Raw genomic sequence first — 17,994 nt, 5'->3', positions numbered from 1 at the left:
AGGAGATTAATAATAAAACTTGAGAACCCCGGTTTATAAAATGTCATTCGCTCGAGTGTGTAAAAGCAGGTTATTGGGGGAAATGAAACCTCTGGAAATCCATGGCTGGACGGACCGTCCTTCCTCCAGACAGATAGCTAGTCTGATGCTTGCAGTCCATATGAATCCAGTTGTAACTGTACACAGGAGTCACATTGTTCCCAGATCTAGCAGAGCTTCTGTTTAAGAACCACACAGTTGACATTAAGCGTGAGTGAGTGAGGGTGCAGTGGCATTCTCTCCTGGCTCTGGTCTAGCATTCATTGCTGGAGGAATACAGTAAGAGTTATTGGCTATGGGAGTGGGCTTTTTTTGTATAGTAATTAACTGGAAGGGTGTACGCATTCTTGAATGATTTATGTTTCTAGATCTGTTGAAGTAATGATAATAATTTGGGGGAGAGGGAGGCTGGATTATGCATTGACCACATCTTTTATAATTATTATTTTTGTAGTTTTAACCAGACATGATCAGACAAGCCATTATGGGCCGCAATGGGTGTTTATTGATCGTTATTATTATTCTTTATTTATTTCTCAGACTCCTTTATCCAAGGCAACTTGCAGGTGTTGCAGGGCAGTACAGGGTTACAATGCAAGCTTCAGAATACAATATGCAACAAATTATGGTCTGTGCTGGCAGGACATGCAGTTGGCTCAATACAGGCGCTGCAATTGGCAACTCTAAGCCCTTTTAGCTTCTTACTGCAGTAAGTCCAATGAAGTCGTTTATAAAAGCCGCTGTTGAGCAGAGGTGCAGCATGGCTCTCGCTCGCTCGCTCGGAGTGATCTTTTGATAGTCTGCATCAATGTAAAGGCTGTTTTATTTTAATTTAAATTCATTAGCTGAGTTGAACTCTCCACATTAGTTTTTTTTTAATTGAAGGACTAAGTTGTTGTGTTTTTTTTTTTTTTTTTTTTTTTTTCTGTTTTTCGATTTTTAAAAAAAAAAAATGTTTGCGGCTATCAAAGCACTTCTGAAGCCCCATCGTAAAAATGAAATAAATTTTCACCTTAAAGAGCAAGTAGCAGGGTTCCGAAAAATACAGGGTCCCCCCCGTGCTGCCGCCTGTCATTCCTCTTCTCATTAACATCCTGACAGCTTTTGACACTTCTGTTTCAAAGCTCTCTTCAGCATGTCCGCTCTAGTGCACTGGGGTTTGAGATCTGGCCTTTTAAATTGGGTGTTTCTCAACCCTGGTCCTGGGCTGCCCCAGCCCCCCCCCCCCCCCCCCACTTGTCATTTAATTATTGTTTAGTTAGTGCAGTAAAAAGTATCGCCACTCCTTTGTCTAATGTTTTCATAACAAATACGATAGGAGGTAATTAAAGACTGGAAGAAAAGCTTTGAAAATATGTCCTGTTTAACTTGTAAACTCACAGAGATGCAATAGGTATAAATTGGAGGCAAGTCACTGAACCTCCTTGTGCTCAGTCTCTCGGGTGAGACCCTGCAGCTGATGCATAGTTCACACACCCTAGTCTTATCTTGTAAAGAGCTTTGTGATGGTGGTCCACTATATATAATTTTTTTTTTTTTTTTTTTAAATACACACGATCTGATTGTTTTTGTTTGTTTGTTTGTGTGTTTTTGTTTTGCTCTCTTTCTTTCAGTCATGGGATGTTTTCTTCCGCAACGCGAATGCAGGCGCCCCTCCAGGCATGGCCTACCAGAGCCCTCCCCCTCTGGGCATGAGTCTGTCCAGCCTGCCGTCGGCACAGTCCCTGGTCTCGGCCCAGCCCAACGTGGAGAAGCTGGTGGAGGATCATCTGGCTGTGCAGTCACTCATCAGGGCTTATCAGGTGAGCTCCAAGCTCAGGAGTAGGAATCGAACTCCTGTTGCAGAGCCGTTTCACCCATTCCAGGTTTTACTAGCAGCTTGATCAGCCCCGGTGTGTCTAGGCAGCAAGCTCAGGGGTGTGTCTTATTATTAAACTCTGAGTGAAAACAGGAATGGATCAAACTGCTGGGCAGTACACAGTACGCAGGCTGCCTTACTATAAGAGCTCCTGTAGAACTGCAGCCCCGTGCCTCTGCAGATTTACACACTGGAGGTTGGTTCACACTTCAGACTCCGACGTCATTTCTGTTCGGAGGCGAGGGTCTCTAACCCGTAATGACGTCATCCCCACTGTTCCGACGCTTGTTGTTTTTTTTGTTTTGTTTTGTTGTTTTGGAAAGCCCTGCAGCCTTTTCTCACACGTCTGCCACCTGAAATCGCACAGGGTCGGATGATGTTGAACGTCCCCATTCGCTGCGCGGGCGGAGTGAAGCTGCGTAGCTTTTGTAGCTGCCCGCTCGCTTGCCGTACCCACGGTCATCAGCGACAGAAGCATGAGCCAGCCCTTCTGAACCAGCGTTTGGAAGGAGCTGCAGAGCCTGATAGAAACGAACCGCCCCAGCCCTCCCTGTTTGGAGCAACATTGGCTTCAAATCACTTCTCAGATTTAACTACTTCACTTCTTTTTATAAATTAGAAAAGCTTTATTTATTTTATTTCATGTTCCTGCTTTGTTTTCATGATTTGAAAGCCATGCCCTTGTATTAACTGCACTGAAGCTTTGAAGTCTGAAGTTGCACATGTGAAAAAAAATTAAAAATAATAATCTATTTTTTTTTTTATTAATTCAGAACATGACAATAGTACAATGTTTTCATTTATAATTATTATTTTAATTTCTTCTACATTATTATTTTTTAATTGACAATATAATAATAATTAAAAAATCCAATGCCTAATATATTTATTTATTTATTTATTAATTAATAAGACAACCCAAAAACTTTCCACCAACTTTGTCATTGTCGCTTTGCTTCTAGGTGAGAGGTCACCACGTTGCAAAGCTCGACCCTCTGGGGATTAATATTGTAAATGTTGACGATGCCCCAGTAACATTCGGTGAGGAATTGTGTTGAACTACACTCTGTGAGGAAAGTGTCTGTGTTAATGTTGTGTTTCCCCCACCCTCTTCTCTTCCTTTTTCTGTCTCCACCCCCGACCCCCTAAAACACCTTCCTCCTTCGCTGTGTTCTTTTCCTCGTGGGTCCGTATTCCCGTTTCTCTCCCTGTAGATTCGTGGGCACCACGTAGCTCAGCTGGATCCTTTGGGAATCATGGATGCCGATCTGGACTCGTTCGTCCCAGCAGATATAATCACGTCCTCCGACAAACTCGGTGAGGGACAGAGACAGACAGACAGACAGACGAGTAGAAACTGCTTGAGTGTTCTGTCTCTGTCGTCAAGCGCCCCCCTCCTCACACACACACACACACACACACTCTCTGCAGTCTTTATTTATTAGGCTGTTTAGCTGGAATGAAAACTCTTTAGAGAATGCCTTCATTTCTGCCTCTCTCTGGTTTTCTTGGGTTGCCACAGTACAGCGTACAGTACAGTATTATTACAGCAGTGGCCAAAAGTTTTGCATCGCCTAGAATTTTAAAATCGAAACATAATTAACCCTTTTGCGGATCAGTAATTCAGCGCTTGTTAGGCGCGTCGGGTCCAATTTATTTTCACATTTAAATTTATTTATTTATTTATTTTTTTTGGAGTCAAACAGGTTTAAAAGGCACTGCATTGTTAAAGGGCACTCTTTATAGACGTGCATACTGATAAATACTCTCCTGATCACACGTTTTATCACCAAACTCCTCAATAATGTGATCCGAGTCATTATTTTATTACTATAACATCTCAAAAAGCTCTGCAAACGTCTGATATTCTTTAAGCACTGGATGCAGAAGCAGCTATCTTGTTTGCTTGTGTCCGTGTTATCTCTGTGGTGCAAGGGCTATGAGTATTCCTTAGACACGCCCCTTTTATCCCGCCCCCCTCCCGGCTTCATTCGGCTCCTATTGGTCTCTGCAAACGTCTGATATTCTTTAAGCACTGGATGCAGAAGCAGCTATCTTGTTTGCTTGTGTCCGTGTTATCTCTGTGGTGCAAGGGCTATGAGTATTCCTTAGACACGCCCCTTTTATCCCGCCCCCCTCCCGGCTTCATTCGGCTCCTATTGGTCCCACTCTGCAAATGTCTGTGATATTCTTTGAGCGCTGGATGCAGAAGCAGCTATCTTGTTTGCTTGTGTCCGTGTTATCTCTGTGGTGCAAGGGCTATGAGTATTCCTTAGACACGCCCCTTTTATCCCGCCCCCCTCCCGGCTTCATTCGGCTCCTATTGGTCTCACTCGGCCATTGAAAGGTTTTCTCTGTTTTTTCCGGAGAAAAAACGACTGAAGAGACCCGTGCTTGACGTCTTTTTGATGATGCCAGACAGGGTCTGACATTGGACTGGAAAGGGAAAATTGTAGTGTCGGACTGACATAGGCTGCAAAGGGTTAAAAAATAAAAAAAACTATATGAACACAATTTAGATCTTTTCATTTACAAAGAAAACTACACAATGATATCGCAAAAAAGTCTCCCGGAAGCCTTAATAATAGTACAGTGGTATTTCATGTTTAAATTTTGAAATGTCACATTTTTCAATTTGCAATGCCACATGTTACGTTATAAACAATTGTCTGTGGTGTTATTCAGCAGCTTTCATTCGACTTTGTGAAGCACAGTTTGTTAATTCTATCGGGGGATGCAATGCTTTTGGTCAGAGCTGTGCAGCGCAGCGCTCTCTGTTATTGATACAGATGTTCTTCTGTGGTCCTAATCAGTCGGTTATTTAATGATGCCTATAAACCCTGGAGGACTCCGAGACTCATGGGTTGGCTTTGTGTACCCCTGGGGTGCAGCGCTGTACATTTACTGCAGGGTTAGAAACCTCCCCCGAGCCTCCTTCAGAACTCTCCTGCCCTGAACAAACTGACCTCGCGTCTCATTGCAGCTTCAACAAGCCTGAGCTGCAAGTCTGTAGGAACTTTTTAGTTAACGGGGACCTGATTGCTCCTGGCTCCTGATCACTTCAGTAACAGACTGAACCCCAGGACTGGATGCAGCAGCAGCAGGGCTTGTGTGAGTTTCTAACCCTGCTCAAAACTCCTGGCTCCTGATCATTTCAATATTAATAATACTAGACTTCACTGAGGGGAGTTCTGAACCCCAGGACTGGATGCAGCAGCAGCAGGGCTTGTGTGAGTTTCTAACCCTGCTTAAACTCCTGGCTCCTGATCATTTCAATATTAATAATACTAGACTTCACTGAGGGGATTTCTGGACCCCAGGACTGGGTATACAATACATCATGCTTTTTGAATGTATCAGATATATTGAAAGTAACGAGAGAGCTGTGTGTTTCGTTTCGCGGTGCCTGCTGTCTGCTGTGTGCTTCTAAACAAGTCCTTTCACTAGTCGAAGGTCTGCAAATGCTCACTGCCTGGGCTTTTGTTGGCAGGCATGCCTGTTATTAACTGGTCATTTTAAGCGCCTTACACAGACTAAGTGACTTGCTCAGGGTTGGGATTTGAACCTCCTGGTATCAAGACCCTTTTCTTTATCCGCTGGAGCACTGAGCCTAATTTAAGTTAAATATCCCAGTTTGCAGTATGACAAAATTAATGTTATTTAAGAGAGTAGGGGTCACCTATAACTGTCAAACATGCAACAGTGCCGAATTTAGAACAACTTAAACACAAAGAGATTCAATGAGAAATGTAACAGCGAGGGAGCAAATTCAGCTTCTAGTCGAAAAGGTTTGTCATTTGAAATTATTAGTTTTTTTTTTTTTTTTTTTTTTTTTTTTTTTTTTCTCTTTTTTTTTTTTTTTTTTTAAGCATCTCTGTAGAGTAACAGACAACATTAAAGAGAGTGACGTTCTAGTATAATCGTTTGACCAAGTTTTACACAAGGTGTTGCTTATCATTACAGCGCATTGGAAAATAAGCCCATTATCACTAGCATGGTCGCGTAACATGCGCCCCCCCCCCCCCCACCCCCCCCCCCCCCCCCCCCCACCCCACCCCCCCCCCCCCCCCCCCCCCCCCCCCACCCCCCCCCCCCCCCCCCCCCCCCCCCCCCCCCCCATCCCCTTCCCCCTTTTATACGTGTCGCCCAACCCCCCCCCCCCCCCCCTCCCCCCCCTTTTAGTGTCAGTTTTCCTTTCCTCTTCCCAGCACTCGCCAAAACACTTTTAAACAATTTCCTATCCAGCTCTCTGCACAGGGGAGTTTGGAACCAACTTGTGCACATGAAAATGAATACTGACACGGGACTGGTCACACAAAAGTAATCTGACACCTGACTCTGAGATGCAGCGAGTCAGTGAGTGAGCGAGTGTGTGCGTGTTACCCTGTACTCCCTTGCAAAGCATAGACCTCATATTTCCACGCTGTAAAAAATAAAAGGGGGTTAACTTTTAAACAAAATAACTGCATTTTGTTCTTGTTCTTTCAAGAAAACAGTATTCAGATTTAAACAAGTTATGTGGAGGGGACGGGACCTTGTCTCTTCACAGCCCAGTGCAAACGGTGTTGGTTTCGTTCTTGTTATTATCACATAGTTGGCTCGCTCCCGGACTGATCTTTCCACTTCGACTCTTGGCAGTTCACCGGGTTCATGCTGCTGTTTGTTGGGCTGCCTCCTCTGTTTTTGGTTTCGTGTTCTGTACTGTGTGGATGTTGCGTTATACATTTATGGCCCTTTGCTCAGATTAACCTTGACTGCCAAGGAGGTTAGGAAAGGGACCGTTTAATAATTAAGCAAACCTAGATGCGAGGCTGTTTCATCATTTTTATTTAAGCATACAGCTGCATTTGGGGGAATTCAAAGAAAGTTTTAAAAATAAATAAATAGACATATGTGATTTCATAGACTTGTACAAGCAGTCCTAACTGGCATTAAATACAAAACTCTCCTGCTGTGTTAAGATTTGATAATTCACAGATGTGCATGTCAGCAGTGAGTATGTACTGTGTTGTGTGAAGACCATCACCTAATTCACTGCTGTCTGTGTGTGTGTGTGTGTGTGTGTGTGTGATTTGCGAAACTCGCAAAGCGAAACTAGAAAGGGGTTTGGCTGATTTGCAGTGTTGGGCAATTGCAAATCATTTTGCTTGTACAGAATTGGCCAAGAGTTTCACATCACCCTATAGAATTAACTGATTTTGCTTCATAAAGTCGAATGGAAGCTGCTGAATAATGTTACGCTAACATCTTGAATTGCACGCCGCTTTGGAGTTTTCCCCCATATACCTTACAGAAACAAAAATTGAAAAATGTGACACGTCGAAATCTAACATGAAATACTTACTGTGGCTTTCAGTAGACCTTTTTTTTTTTTCGTTCATCTGTTTTTATTTTATGTATGAGACATGAAACAATTGGAAGTGACAGCAGCAGTTAATGAAGCAGAGTTCACCCCCTAGCCTCGAAGTCACTTTGAATAAAAGTGTCTGCTAAATTACTAATTATTAATAATAATAATAATAATAATAATAATAATAATAATAATAATAATAATTGTCTCAATCCTAAAATTCTAGGTGAAGCAAAACTTCTGCAGTACTTTGTATTTCTAGTCGCCAGGGTAGGGTAGGGTTTGCTGCAGGTTTGCCAGATTTCTGACAGAAAAACAGCGACAACTCGTTCTTCAAAACAAGCCCAAAACAAGCGCAACCCATTCTAGAGTGTGGGTGGTGTGCAAAAAAAAAAAAAAAACGCGACTCTCAAAAAACAAGCCCAATCCCGCTTATTATAAGCAGACTTGGCAGCTCTGCTTCTCTGTGTTTTGAGGTGGAACGCTTTATAGCAGTTGTGCTTTGCAGCCTTAGTGTTTCGACCTCCTGCCATCTCGGATGCATGTAGGACGTTAAAATTAATCCATCAAGCCGTTCGCAAGTTAGTCCCAAGCTTTACAGCAACACACAAAAACAACAAAACATACAGTGAATGTATCAGAACACCTCCCGATCTGTCATCGAGATCCTTCATATACCCGCCTGCATGGAAACCTCTGGGTGTGAGAATCTCAGTTTCCACTCGGTAATCACTCATATAGAAACAATAGGCACTGGTGTGTGAAAATGTTCGACCGCTTTGTGCTTTAATCAGGAGTCTTAAACAACTTCTAAAAAGTCTCCTGCGTTTTATCATGTGTGGCTCTGTGTTCCTTTACTCTGACTATTTTAAATGAACTGCACGTGTGCTCTATTAAAGACATCCATTAAATGAGACAATCGCCTGTTTTGCTCCAGATTTTCAGTTCCAGCGGTTTGATTTCAGAAGCACAGCAAATCAGAACCACAGAAGCAATGGGGTGTTCTGATACAGAAGCAATGGGGTGTTGTGATACAGAAGCAATGGGGTGCTGTGATACAGAAGATATGGGGTGTTGTGATACAGAAGCAATGGGGTGTTCTGATACATGGGCACGCTGCTGTATAGGAGTGCTGTGAGCCGCGCACACAGTATAATGTGGGAGTTTGTTTCTTGGTTTGTTTTTTTTTAAACCCTGTGTTCTTCTGCATGTGTTTCCATCTCGTTCACCTCCTCCTCCTCCTCACACTGGTGGCACTAACTGTCCCGCTCTCCTCACTACTGCCTTCTCAGACCTTGCCGTGTTCAAGAATCGGCTGGGGATGTTAACCATAGGAGGTACGCATCTACCTGCTCACACCTCTGTGTCTCCCTCAGTCTCTATCTCTGTCTCTCTCTGTCTCTCTCTGTCTCATATCTGTCTCTGTCTAGCTCTCTCTATTTCTGTCTTTCTCTCTCTTGCTCTATCTGTTGATCTCTATCTCTTTTTATGTATCTTTCTTTCTCTCAAGTTCAAGTTCAGTTTGAGTTTTTAAGAGGCTCTTGACACTATTCGATGACTCTGAAACGGCGATGCTTCACCTGGCTGTAGTGAACTGCATTCCTGCTGATGTTAGTGTTTTGTTAGCTGCACCAAATCATAGTTTAATTTTACTTTTGTGTTCTGTGTTTTTTTGTTTATTTTTTTAATCTTACTATATATATATATATATATATATATATATATACACACACACACACACACACACACCACACACACACACACACACACACACACACACAGAGTACTGTGCAAAAGTTTTAGGCAGGTGTGAAAAAATGCTGTAAAGTAAGAATGCTTTCAAAAATAGACATGTTAATAGATTATATTTATCAATTAACAAAATGCAGAGTGAGTGAACAGAAGAAAAATCGACATCAAATCAATATTTGGTGTGACCACCCTTTGACTTCAAAACAGCATCAGTTCTTCTAGGTACACTTGCACACAGTTTTTGAAGGAACTCGGCAGGTAGGTTGGCCCAAACATCTTGGAGAACTAACCACAGTTCTTCTATGGATTTAGGCAGCCTCAGTTGCTTCTCTCTCTTCATGTAATCCCAGACAGACTCGATGATGTTGAGATCAGGGCTCTGTGGGGGCCATACCATCACTTCCAGAACTCCTTGTTCTTCTTTACGCTGAAGATAGTTCTTAATGACTTTCACTGTATGTTTGGGGTTGTTGTCCTGCTGCAGAATACATTTGGGCCAATCAGATGCCCCCCTGATGCTATTGCATGATGGATAAGTATCTGCCTGTACTTCTTAGCATTGAGGAGACCATTAATTCTGACCAAATCCCCAACTCCATTTGCAGAAATGCAGCCCCAAACTTGCAAGGAACCTCCACCATGCTTCACTGTTTCCTGCAGACACTCATTCGTGTACCGCTCTCCAGCCCTTCAGCGAACAAACTGCCTTCTGCTACAGCCAAATATTTCAAATTTTGACTCATCAGTCCAGAGCACCTGCTGCCGTTTTTCTGCACCCTAGTTTTTGTGCATAGTTGAGTCGCTTGGCCTTGTTTCCACGTCGGAGGTATGGCTTTTTGGCCGCAAGTCTTCCATCTGACCAGACTTTTCCGGACAGTAGATGGTTGTACCAGGGTCCCACTGTTATCTGCCAATTCTGAGCTGATAGCATTGCTGGACATCTTCCGATTGCGAAGGGAAGTAAGCATGATGTGTCTTTCATCTGCTGCAGTAAGTTTCCTTGGCCGATCACTGCGTCTACAGTCCTCAACGTTGCCCGTTTCTTTGTGCTTCTTCAAAAGAGCTTGGACAGCACATCTGGAAACCCCTGTCTGCCTTGAAATTTCTGCCTGGGAGAGACCTTGCTGATGCAGTATAACTACCTTGAGTCTTGTTGCTGTGCTCAGTCTTGCCATTGTGTATCACTTTTGACAGGAAACTGTCTTCAGCAACCTCATCTTGTTAGCTGAGTTTGGCTGTTCCTCACCCAGTTTTATTCCTCCTACACAGCTGTTTCTGTTTCAGTTAATGATGGTGTTTCAACCTACATATTGAATTGATGTTCATTAGCACCTGTTTGGTATAATTGTTTAATCATACACCTGACTATATGCCTACAAAATCCCTGACTTTGTGCAAGTGTACCTAGAAGAATTGATGCTGTTTTGAAGGCAAAGGGTGGTCACACCAAATATGGATTTGATTTTGATTTTTCTTCTGTTCACTCACTTTGCATTTAGTTAATTGATAAATACAATCTATTAACTATTTTTGAAAGCATTCTTACTTTACAGCATTTTTTCACACCTGCCTTTTGCACAGTACTGTGTGTGTGTGTGTGTGTGTGTGTGTGTGTGTGTGTGTGTGTGTATATGTGTAGATATATCTTATATATATATATATACGAGGAAATCCTTTAAGTTCAAAATTTTGAAAATTTTTTTTTTTTTTCGGACGTCTCTGGCAGAGCCTCTCTAGAGGAGAGACCTCTCTTGTAAGTAGCTGGTCGTCTCACTCTCCTCTGCCACGTGTATCCCTTCACCCTCCCTCGTGTCTCCTGAGTTGTTTTTTTTCCCATCAAACTTGTTCTTCCCTGCATCTTCCCCTTCTTATCTGATTCTACTTTTCATGTGCTTGTCTTTTATTACTGTGGTTCTGTCTCAGAATAATCCAGAGATGCTGTTTAGTGGCAAGAGGTTCAGGGTCAATTCCTGTTTTTTTTTCTTCCCCAATTCCCTTTTAAAATCAATTTCCAGTTCCTTCGAAATTGATATTTTAGAGGCGTAACTAATGCTGTCGCGATCGTGCAGCTGCTTTCCTTCGAAGCCCGTTTAATTGATTTAATATTCTCCACTGTTGTGAGAAGCTTTCATTTTAGCAGAACGCTGCAGATTTTTGCAATTTTTTGAAAGACGATGTGCTGGCATTGATTAAAGGGAACGGCAATTGGAATTGGGATTCGTTTTTTTTTTAAAGGAATTGGAATAAGAGGAATTGATCCTGACCCTGAGTCTCAGTACTGTTAAACTGTGTGCGTGTTTGTGTGCTGGACCCTGAGTCTCAGTACTGTTTGCGTGTTTGTGTGCTATGGTGGTACACTGAGGGTAGACCTGGCTGCCTGATGGTGTTGTAAAGTCTTCACGTTGAGTGTCCTGTACAGCTCAGTCTGGGCAGGATTCGGAGAGTCAGATTATGTGTAAAATCAGGAGCCCTCTGCGCATTCACAGTGAAGTGAAATCACACAGCTAGTGGACTTGGTGCTTAAGAAGTGGATTTATGATGGTTTTGCTTTATTTTTTATTTTATCCTCTCTTTACAAAACCCAATGCCTCTTGATATTTCCCTCTCTGTGCTGTGTGTGTGTGTCGGGGGGCAGGTCTTACTATCATTGTGCAAACGTGTGTGTCTCTGTCTCAGTTTGTTTGTTTGTGTGTGTTTGTTGGGGGAGGGGGGCAGGTATTACTATCAATGTGGGGACAAAATTTGAGAACATGTCGCCACAAAGACAGTAACTCCTGTAAAAACGACGTTGCAGGGACGAGCCCACTTTGTAAAACACCTTTTTAAGAACTAAATATGCCTTTAAAAAAAAAAAAAAAAAAAAAATAGGTGACAAAAAATATGTAGTTTGTTGTCGACTTTTACCCTGTGTGGAGTTTTATCTGACAGGAGTTAGAAACAGTAAATAAAAACATAGTGAGAGTCAATGAGAAGCCCCCACAAGTATAGGAATGTTTGTGAGTGTTTACTGACCCCTCTTTCTTCTAACACTTTTTGCCCCCCCCCCCACCTTTCTGTGTCTGCACGGATTTGCCTTTTATAATTAAAATCATTCCAAATTAAAACCATTCCACGTTACTCAATTGCATTTTACCTGTAACTGCCTTTTCTACTGCTGCTATGTAATAATGTCACGATGCAAATCTAATATGGACTTCTTATATGGAAATATTGTGTGTGTGTGTGTGTGTGTATGTGTATATATATATGTGTGATCACATTTTATCATTTCAATTTAATTACCACCTTGATATTTTTTATTGTTTGTTTACGCATGTGTTGCTGTGTTTGCTAACCTTGTGTTTTTTCATCTCTTTTTTTTATTATTTTATTCTTATCCGGTTCCCGGCTCCGTGTGTAATTTTTGTTTTTGGACTGGCTTTGCCTTGGTCTCCTCCACTGCCCCCCTCACCCCCTACCACCTGCTTTCCCTGCTCCCGTGGCCCGCCTGTCCACGTCCACGCAGAGTTCTACGGGCTGGACGAGTCGGATTTGGACAAAGTGTTCCGGCTGCCGACCACCACGTTCATCGGGGGCAGCGAGAGCGCCCTGCCTCTGAGGGAGATCATCCGCAGGCTGGAGGTAGAGCGGACTGCCTGTACCCTTAGAAAAGCAAACCCCTGCCCTTCGCCTCCCACACTAATGCTGCTTCATAAAGTTTAATGAAAGCTGCTGAATAATTACACACCACTGCTTCGGCAGTTTTTAACTGACAAAAAAATTCGACATTTCAAAATCCATCATGAAATACTTACTGTGCTACTATTATGGCTTCCGGTAGACACTTTTTACAATATCATTGTGTAGTTTCTTTGATTACATGATGTTAAATAAATTAAGTTACTATAGTTTTATTTTTGATTGTCTCAATCCGAAAATTGTAATCAAAACTTTTGGCTAGAGCTGTACACACACACTGAGACACGCACACAGACACACTACTTGAATTAATGCACTAACTTTTGTTAAAAAAATGACGTGAATTATGTGGGTGGCAGTCCCGTGGCTTCGATACGTGGTCAACATGCAGACGCCGTGCCCTGAAACCACGTGACCACAGTTCACTTCTTTCCTTCCCAGTCTAGTTTTCTGTGATTGCGGCATACGCTGTTTTACACTGAAAGAAATTTCCCTGCCCCTCTCTCTCCCCCTCCGTCTCTCTCTCCCCCCCTCGCTGTCGCACCTCCACTCCTGTAGATGGCGTACTGCCAGCACATCGGCGTGGAGTTCATGTTCATTAACGACCTTGAGCAGTGCCAGTGGATCCGGCAGAAGTTTGAGAAGCCCGGGGTGATGCAGTTCACTCTGGATGAGAAGCGGACCCTGCTGGCCAGAATGGTCCGCGCCACCAGGTCAGTGTGTGTGTCCCATTCACGTAGAGACGCACCATCCCCAATGCATTGTGGTAAGTGTAGTCCTGCTCTGTGCGTTCTGGTAAGTGTAGTCCTAATCATGAACTGTAGTTTTAAAAGTGAACTGAAAGCTGTAAAATGGACTTGGGTAAATTACCCTGATTGACTCCAGTGACTCTCACCTAGTTGTCAATACTCTTCTGGAGAGCTCAGTCTGAATAACCTAATAATCCATTCGTGCCGCACTAGTTTCTGACTTATTATTATTTATTTGATTTGGCGGAAGCCTTTATCCTTTGTTTTAGTGTGTGTCTCTGTCCGTTAATTCATTAACTCAGATACAGAGCAATGATACAAGAGGACTTCTGTGTTGCATCTAGAGAAGCACAGAACATCAGTCCCTGTGTGTTTATGTGTGTGTGTGAGTGAGTGAGAGTGGAGAGGGGAGTCACCCTGGCGTGTTGTCGCTTGTCTCAGGTTCGAGGAGTTCCTGCAGAGGAAGTGGTCATCGGAGAAGCGTTTCGGTCTGGAGGGCTGCGAGTCCCTCATCCCGGCGCTGAAGACCATCATCGACAGGTCCAGCGCGAACGGAGTGGACAATGTGATCATGGGCATGCCGCACAGGTACGCAGAGACCCGCCACGGAATATAGCATTCATTCATTTGTCTAATTAAACCATTTAGAACAGGGTTGGAACAAGGTATACGACCTGGCATAACTCTCACTCGCTCTCTCTCTCCCCCTCTCACTCTCTGTCTCCCCCTCTCTCTCTCGCTGTCCCACTGCTATCTCTTCTCTGAGAGCGAAGAAAGGGCTCTCTCTCTCTCCCTCTCTCTCTCTCTCTGTCTCCCCCTCTCTCTCTCTCTCTCCCCCTCGCTCTCCCCCCCTCCCCTCTCTCTCTATCTCTCAGGGGTCGTCTCAATGTTCTTGCCAATGTGATCAGGAAGGAGCTGGAGCAGATCTTCTGCCAGTTTGACTCCAAACTCGAGGCTGCGGATGAGGTGAGTCCGCCCAGCCAAGAACAAAACAATGAGAAAAGTTAGGGAACGAGAAAAGACCCTTCAGCCTGTCAAGACTCGTCCCTCGTTAGCGCACCATTCTCCCCTTACTGGGGGGGAAACTCATTTAACACCAGTAAGACCAGTATATAGCAAATACAGGAGACTCTGCGTTAATGATACTGGGGTTTTTCATAGCGCCTTTGAGTGTTTGAATTAGAGGTTGCTTTTATGATTGTTTTTCCCCCACAAAGAATTTTACACTAACGATACTCGGTTTAAAATGTTCTAAACTTGTAATTGAAGACTAATAAGTGCCGCACTACGAAACCTAGCGGAATTCCAACGCAGTATTCTTTGCAAAACATAAGTAATTCAACAGCGAAACAAGGACCAACTTACATTAAAAAAAAAAAAGAAAACCTGTAATTCAACAGCGAGAAGCTGCCTTGTTTTTTGTCAAGTAGTTTGAGATGTTGTTAATACTGTGTGTTGGTGTTAGTCCACGTAAGTGTGTGATTCAGAGGCTTCTAACGCAGTGATGGTCCTCTCTCTGCTTTTTAATTCCAGTTTGTATTGTATCATAGAATTTGACTAAGTGAAAGCTGTTTATTAACTAAAGTGTAAAACCAGAAAAAATGATCATGCTTCTTCTGCTAAAAGAGGTTTAAAAAAAAAAGGATTATAAAGCTGTGGTTTATTGTTTACTGCAGTAACTGGCGAGCAGTTTTTCAATGGTCTCCACCAGTCGATATTTCCAGTCGGGAGGGGCCAGTTATTACAGGAAACGGGCTCTCACTAACAGCAGCAGCAGAGCGCGACCCCAGCCAGTGCGAGCTTTCGTCAGTTTGAAAGAAATTCCACCCTTGCCTCACACAGCCGCTGTCTTCTCTCGCTCGCTTCGCTTGCATGACTTTCGTCCCCCATCCCCAGGGCTCCGGCGATGTGAAGTACCACCTGGGGATGTACCACCGCAGGATAAACCGCGTGACGGATCGTGACATCACGCTGTCGCTCATGGCAAACCCCTCCCACCTGGAGGCCGTGGACCCTGTGGTGCAGGGCAAGACCAAGGCAGAGCAGTTCTACTGCGGAGACACGGACGGCAAGAGGGTGTGTGTGTGTGTGTGTGTGTGTGTGTGTGCGACTGTGTGAGTGTGTGTCTCTCCGATTCTGTGTGTGTGTGTCTTTGTTTCTTTGTGTGTCTGTCTGATCTGTGTGTGTAAGTATGTCTCTCTGATTCCCGGTCTTTGTGTGTGTGTGTCACTGTGTGCATGCCCGTCTCTCTGATTCTCTGTGTGTGTGTGTGTGTGTGTGTAGGTATGTCTCCTGATTGTGTGTGTGTGTATCTCTCTAATTCTAGTTATCTATCTGTACATGTGTATCTCTTTCTGTGTGTGTGTGTATCTCTGATTTCTCTCTGACTCTCTCTGATTCTCTCTCTCTCTCTCTCTCTCTCTCTCTCTCTCTCTCTGCGTTGCAGGTGATGTCTATCCTTCTGCACGGCGACGCTGCTTTTGCTGGCCAGGGCATCGTGTACGAGACGTTCCACCTGAGCGACCTGCCCTCCTACACGACCCACGGCACCATACATGTGGTCGTCAACAACCAGGTAACCACAGAGCAGCCACATTAACATGTTGCCGTCTCGTTTTGTATGTTCTGCTTGTAAATGAGAAATTAAGGCTTGGCCAAAAGACAGTACACTTAAATCCATGTTACTATTTACATGTGTCTCAGTGATTTGAGATACATGAATGGCTTAAAAGGGTTCAATTGAAATTCTTAAAGCAGAGTAGAAAAGTCACAGTAAAACACCAAATTGCAGATTTCAGAGGGCTGGATCACATCAATATCAGGGCCTAGTGCTGTATATTATAAAGACATTTCAGAGGGCAGGATCTCATCAATATCAGGGTCTAGTGCTGTATATTATAAAGACATTTCAGAGGGCTGGATCTCATCAATATCAGAGTCTGCTATATAATGTACAGAAGTAAACCTAAGTTCCTTGTCCCCCCCCCCCCCCCCCCCCCCCCCCCCCCCCCCCCCCCAGATTGGCTTCACTACAGACCCCCGAATGGCTCGCTCGTCTCCCTACCCCACGGACGTGGCCCGCGTGGTCAACGCGCCCATCTTCCACGTGAACGCAGACGACCCCGAGGCAGTGATGTACGTGTGCAACGTGGCCGCGGAGTGGAGGGCCACATTTCACAAGGACGTGGTCGTGGATCTGGTGAGCCCCTCGGCACGGTCGTCTGGTAACTGTATTGTTTGGAGCTGCACAAACCGATTTATTCTGATCGAGTTCTCCTCAGAGGAGGGTCTCTGCTGTCGACCGAGCTGATTTACCCATTCAGAGTGAAACGGGGTTTGTGCGGATCGCTGTTCTCCTCCACGGTGTCTTAAGAAAACCATCGATCATCTCAAACCCAAGCAGCTGTTTTTCACTCACTGAATCCACCTGATCGACACCAGCGACCCTGAACTGATTCTCTGCACCTGATCTCTATGGAGAGCGCCTTCCGGATAATCCAGTAATTGCTTTGCGCAGCTCTAGTGGTGGTTTGTTTATTTGGTTGGTTGGTTGGTTGTTTTGAACACAAGAAAAAAGGAAGCGGACGAGAAGTGGGGGTTCAGCCCATCAGGACTCTTCCTGGCTCACCATTTGCTGCTGGAGAGCTACAGGGTCTTCCTGGGTTTCGTTTCAGCTAGCTCTCTGTTACTTAATTGAGGGGTGTCCAATCCTGGTTTTTGTTCCAACTGTGCTCTTGAATACATTAATTCTTACAATAATTGGTAATAGTTGATCAATTAAGTAATTTAGGACACAGTTGGAACAAAAACCAGGCGGGACACTGGCCCTCCAGGACCAGGATTGGACACCCTTGACTGAACCAGTTTCTGTCTGAATTAGTCCAGATTAACACGTGTCCCAGGTCTTTAGCCACTGATGATGTAGAGACACCTATAAAGCCTGCAGGATGGGGGCTGTCCGGGACCAGGGCTAGGGACCCCTGCTCCAGGGTCTGCTCTGTTTTTTATAAAAGGTGTTTTCATGTTTTAAAGTTGTTGGTTTGTTTTTGTGTTTTTTTGACCAAAAGAGGATATTAAAGCATGTTTCAAGAAAGGTTGCTAACAAAAAAAAAAAAAATAGTCATGAGCTGCCGCAGTGTTGAAGCCCCTGCTCCCCGCTTCCCTTCCAGGTGGGATACAGACGCAACGGCCACAATGAAATGGACGAGCCCATGTTCACCCAGCCCCTGATGTACAAGCAGATCAAGAAGCAGAAACCAGTGCTGCAGAAATACGCAGAGAGACTGACGTCAGAGGGAGCTGTGACCCAGCAAGAGTACGAGGTACAGACACACACACACACACACACACACACACACACACACACACACACACACACACACACACACAGAGACTGACATCAGAGGGAGCTGTGACCCAGCATGTGTGCGAGGTACAGAGACACACATACACACACACACACACACAGACTGACATCAGAGGGAGCTGTGACCCAGCAAGACTGTGAGGTACACAGACACACACACAGACACACATACACTTCAGTGGAGCAGGGTAACAATGGCACA

The 17,994-nt window shown here is 44.2% G+C and overlaps 1 protein-coding gene across 3 annotated transcripts in view; it reads left to right on the top strand.

Annotated features, from left to right (window-relative positions):
* LOC121302215 (2-oxoglutarate dehydrogenase, mitochondrial) overlaps positions 1-17,994 on the top strand; it is a 40,384-nt gene that overhangs the window by 9,940 nt on the left and 12,450 nt on the right. The window contains exons 3-13 of one of the 3 annotated variants that reach the window (XM_041232043.1): positions 1,653-1,841; positions 3,112-3,214; positions 8,540-8,584; positions 12,505-12,620; positions 13,236-13,390; positions 13,868-14,014; positions 14,302-14,392; positions 15,323-15,502; positions 15,873-16,001; positions 16,446-16,625; positions 17,596-17,748. In XM_041232043.1, the coding sequence (XP_041087977.1) occupies positions 1,653-1,841; positions 3,112-3,214; positions 8,540-8,584; positions 12,505-12,620; positions 13,236-13,390; positions 13,868-14,014; positions 14,302-14,392; positions 15,323-15,502; positions 15,873-16,001; positions 16,446-16,625; positions 17,596-17,748 (1,488 nt within the window). Of the gene's footprint in view, positions 1-1,652; positions 1,842-2,859; positions 2,939-3,111; positions 3,215-8,539; positions 8,585-12,504; positions 12,621-13,235; positions 13,391-13,867; positions 14,015-14,301; positions 14,393-15,322; positions 15,503-15,872; positions 16,002-16,445; positions 16,626-17,595; positions 17,749-17,994 lie in introns of all 3 variants that reach the window. The other 2 variants (XM_041232045.1, XM_041232044.1) reach the window with 2 other exon arrangements.

Source organism: Polyodon spathula, chromosome 29 (genome assembly GCF_017654505.1).
Source record: "Polyodon spathula isolate WHYD16114869_AA chromosome 29, ASM1765450v1, whole genome shotgun sequence".
In the NCBI taxonomy this organism is placed as follows: domain Eukaryota; kingdom Metazoa; phylum Chordata; class Actinopteri; order Acipenseriformes; family Polyodontidae; genus Polyodon; species Polyodon spathula.
This window is presented reverse-complemented; position numbering and strand designations above follow the sequence as displayed.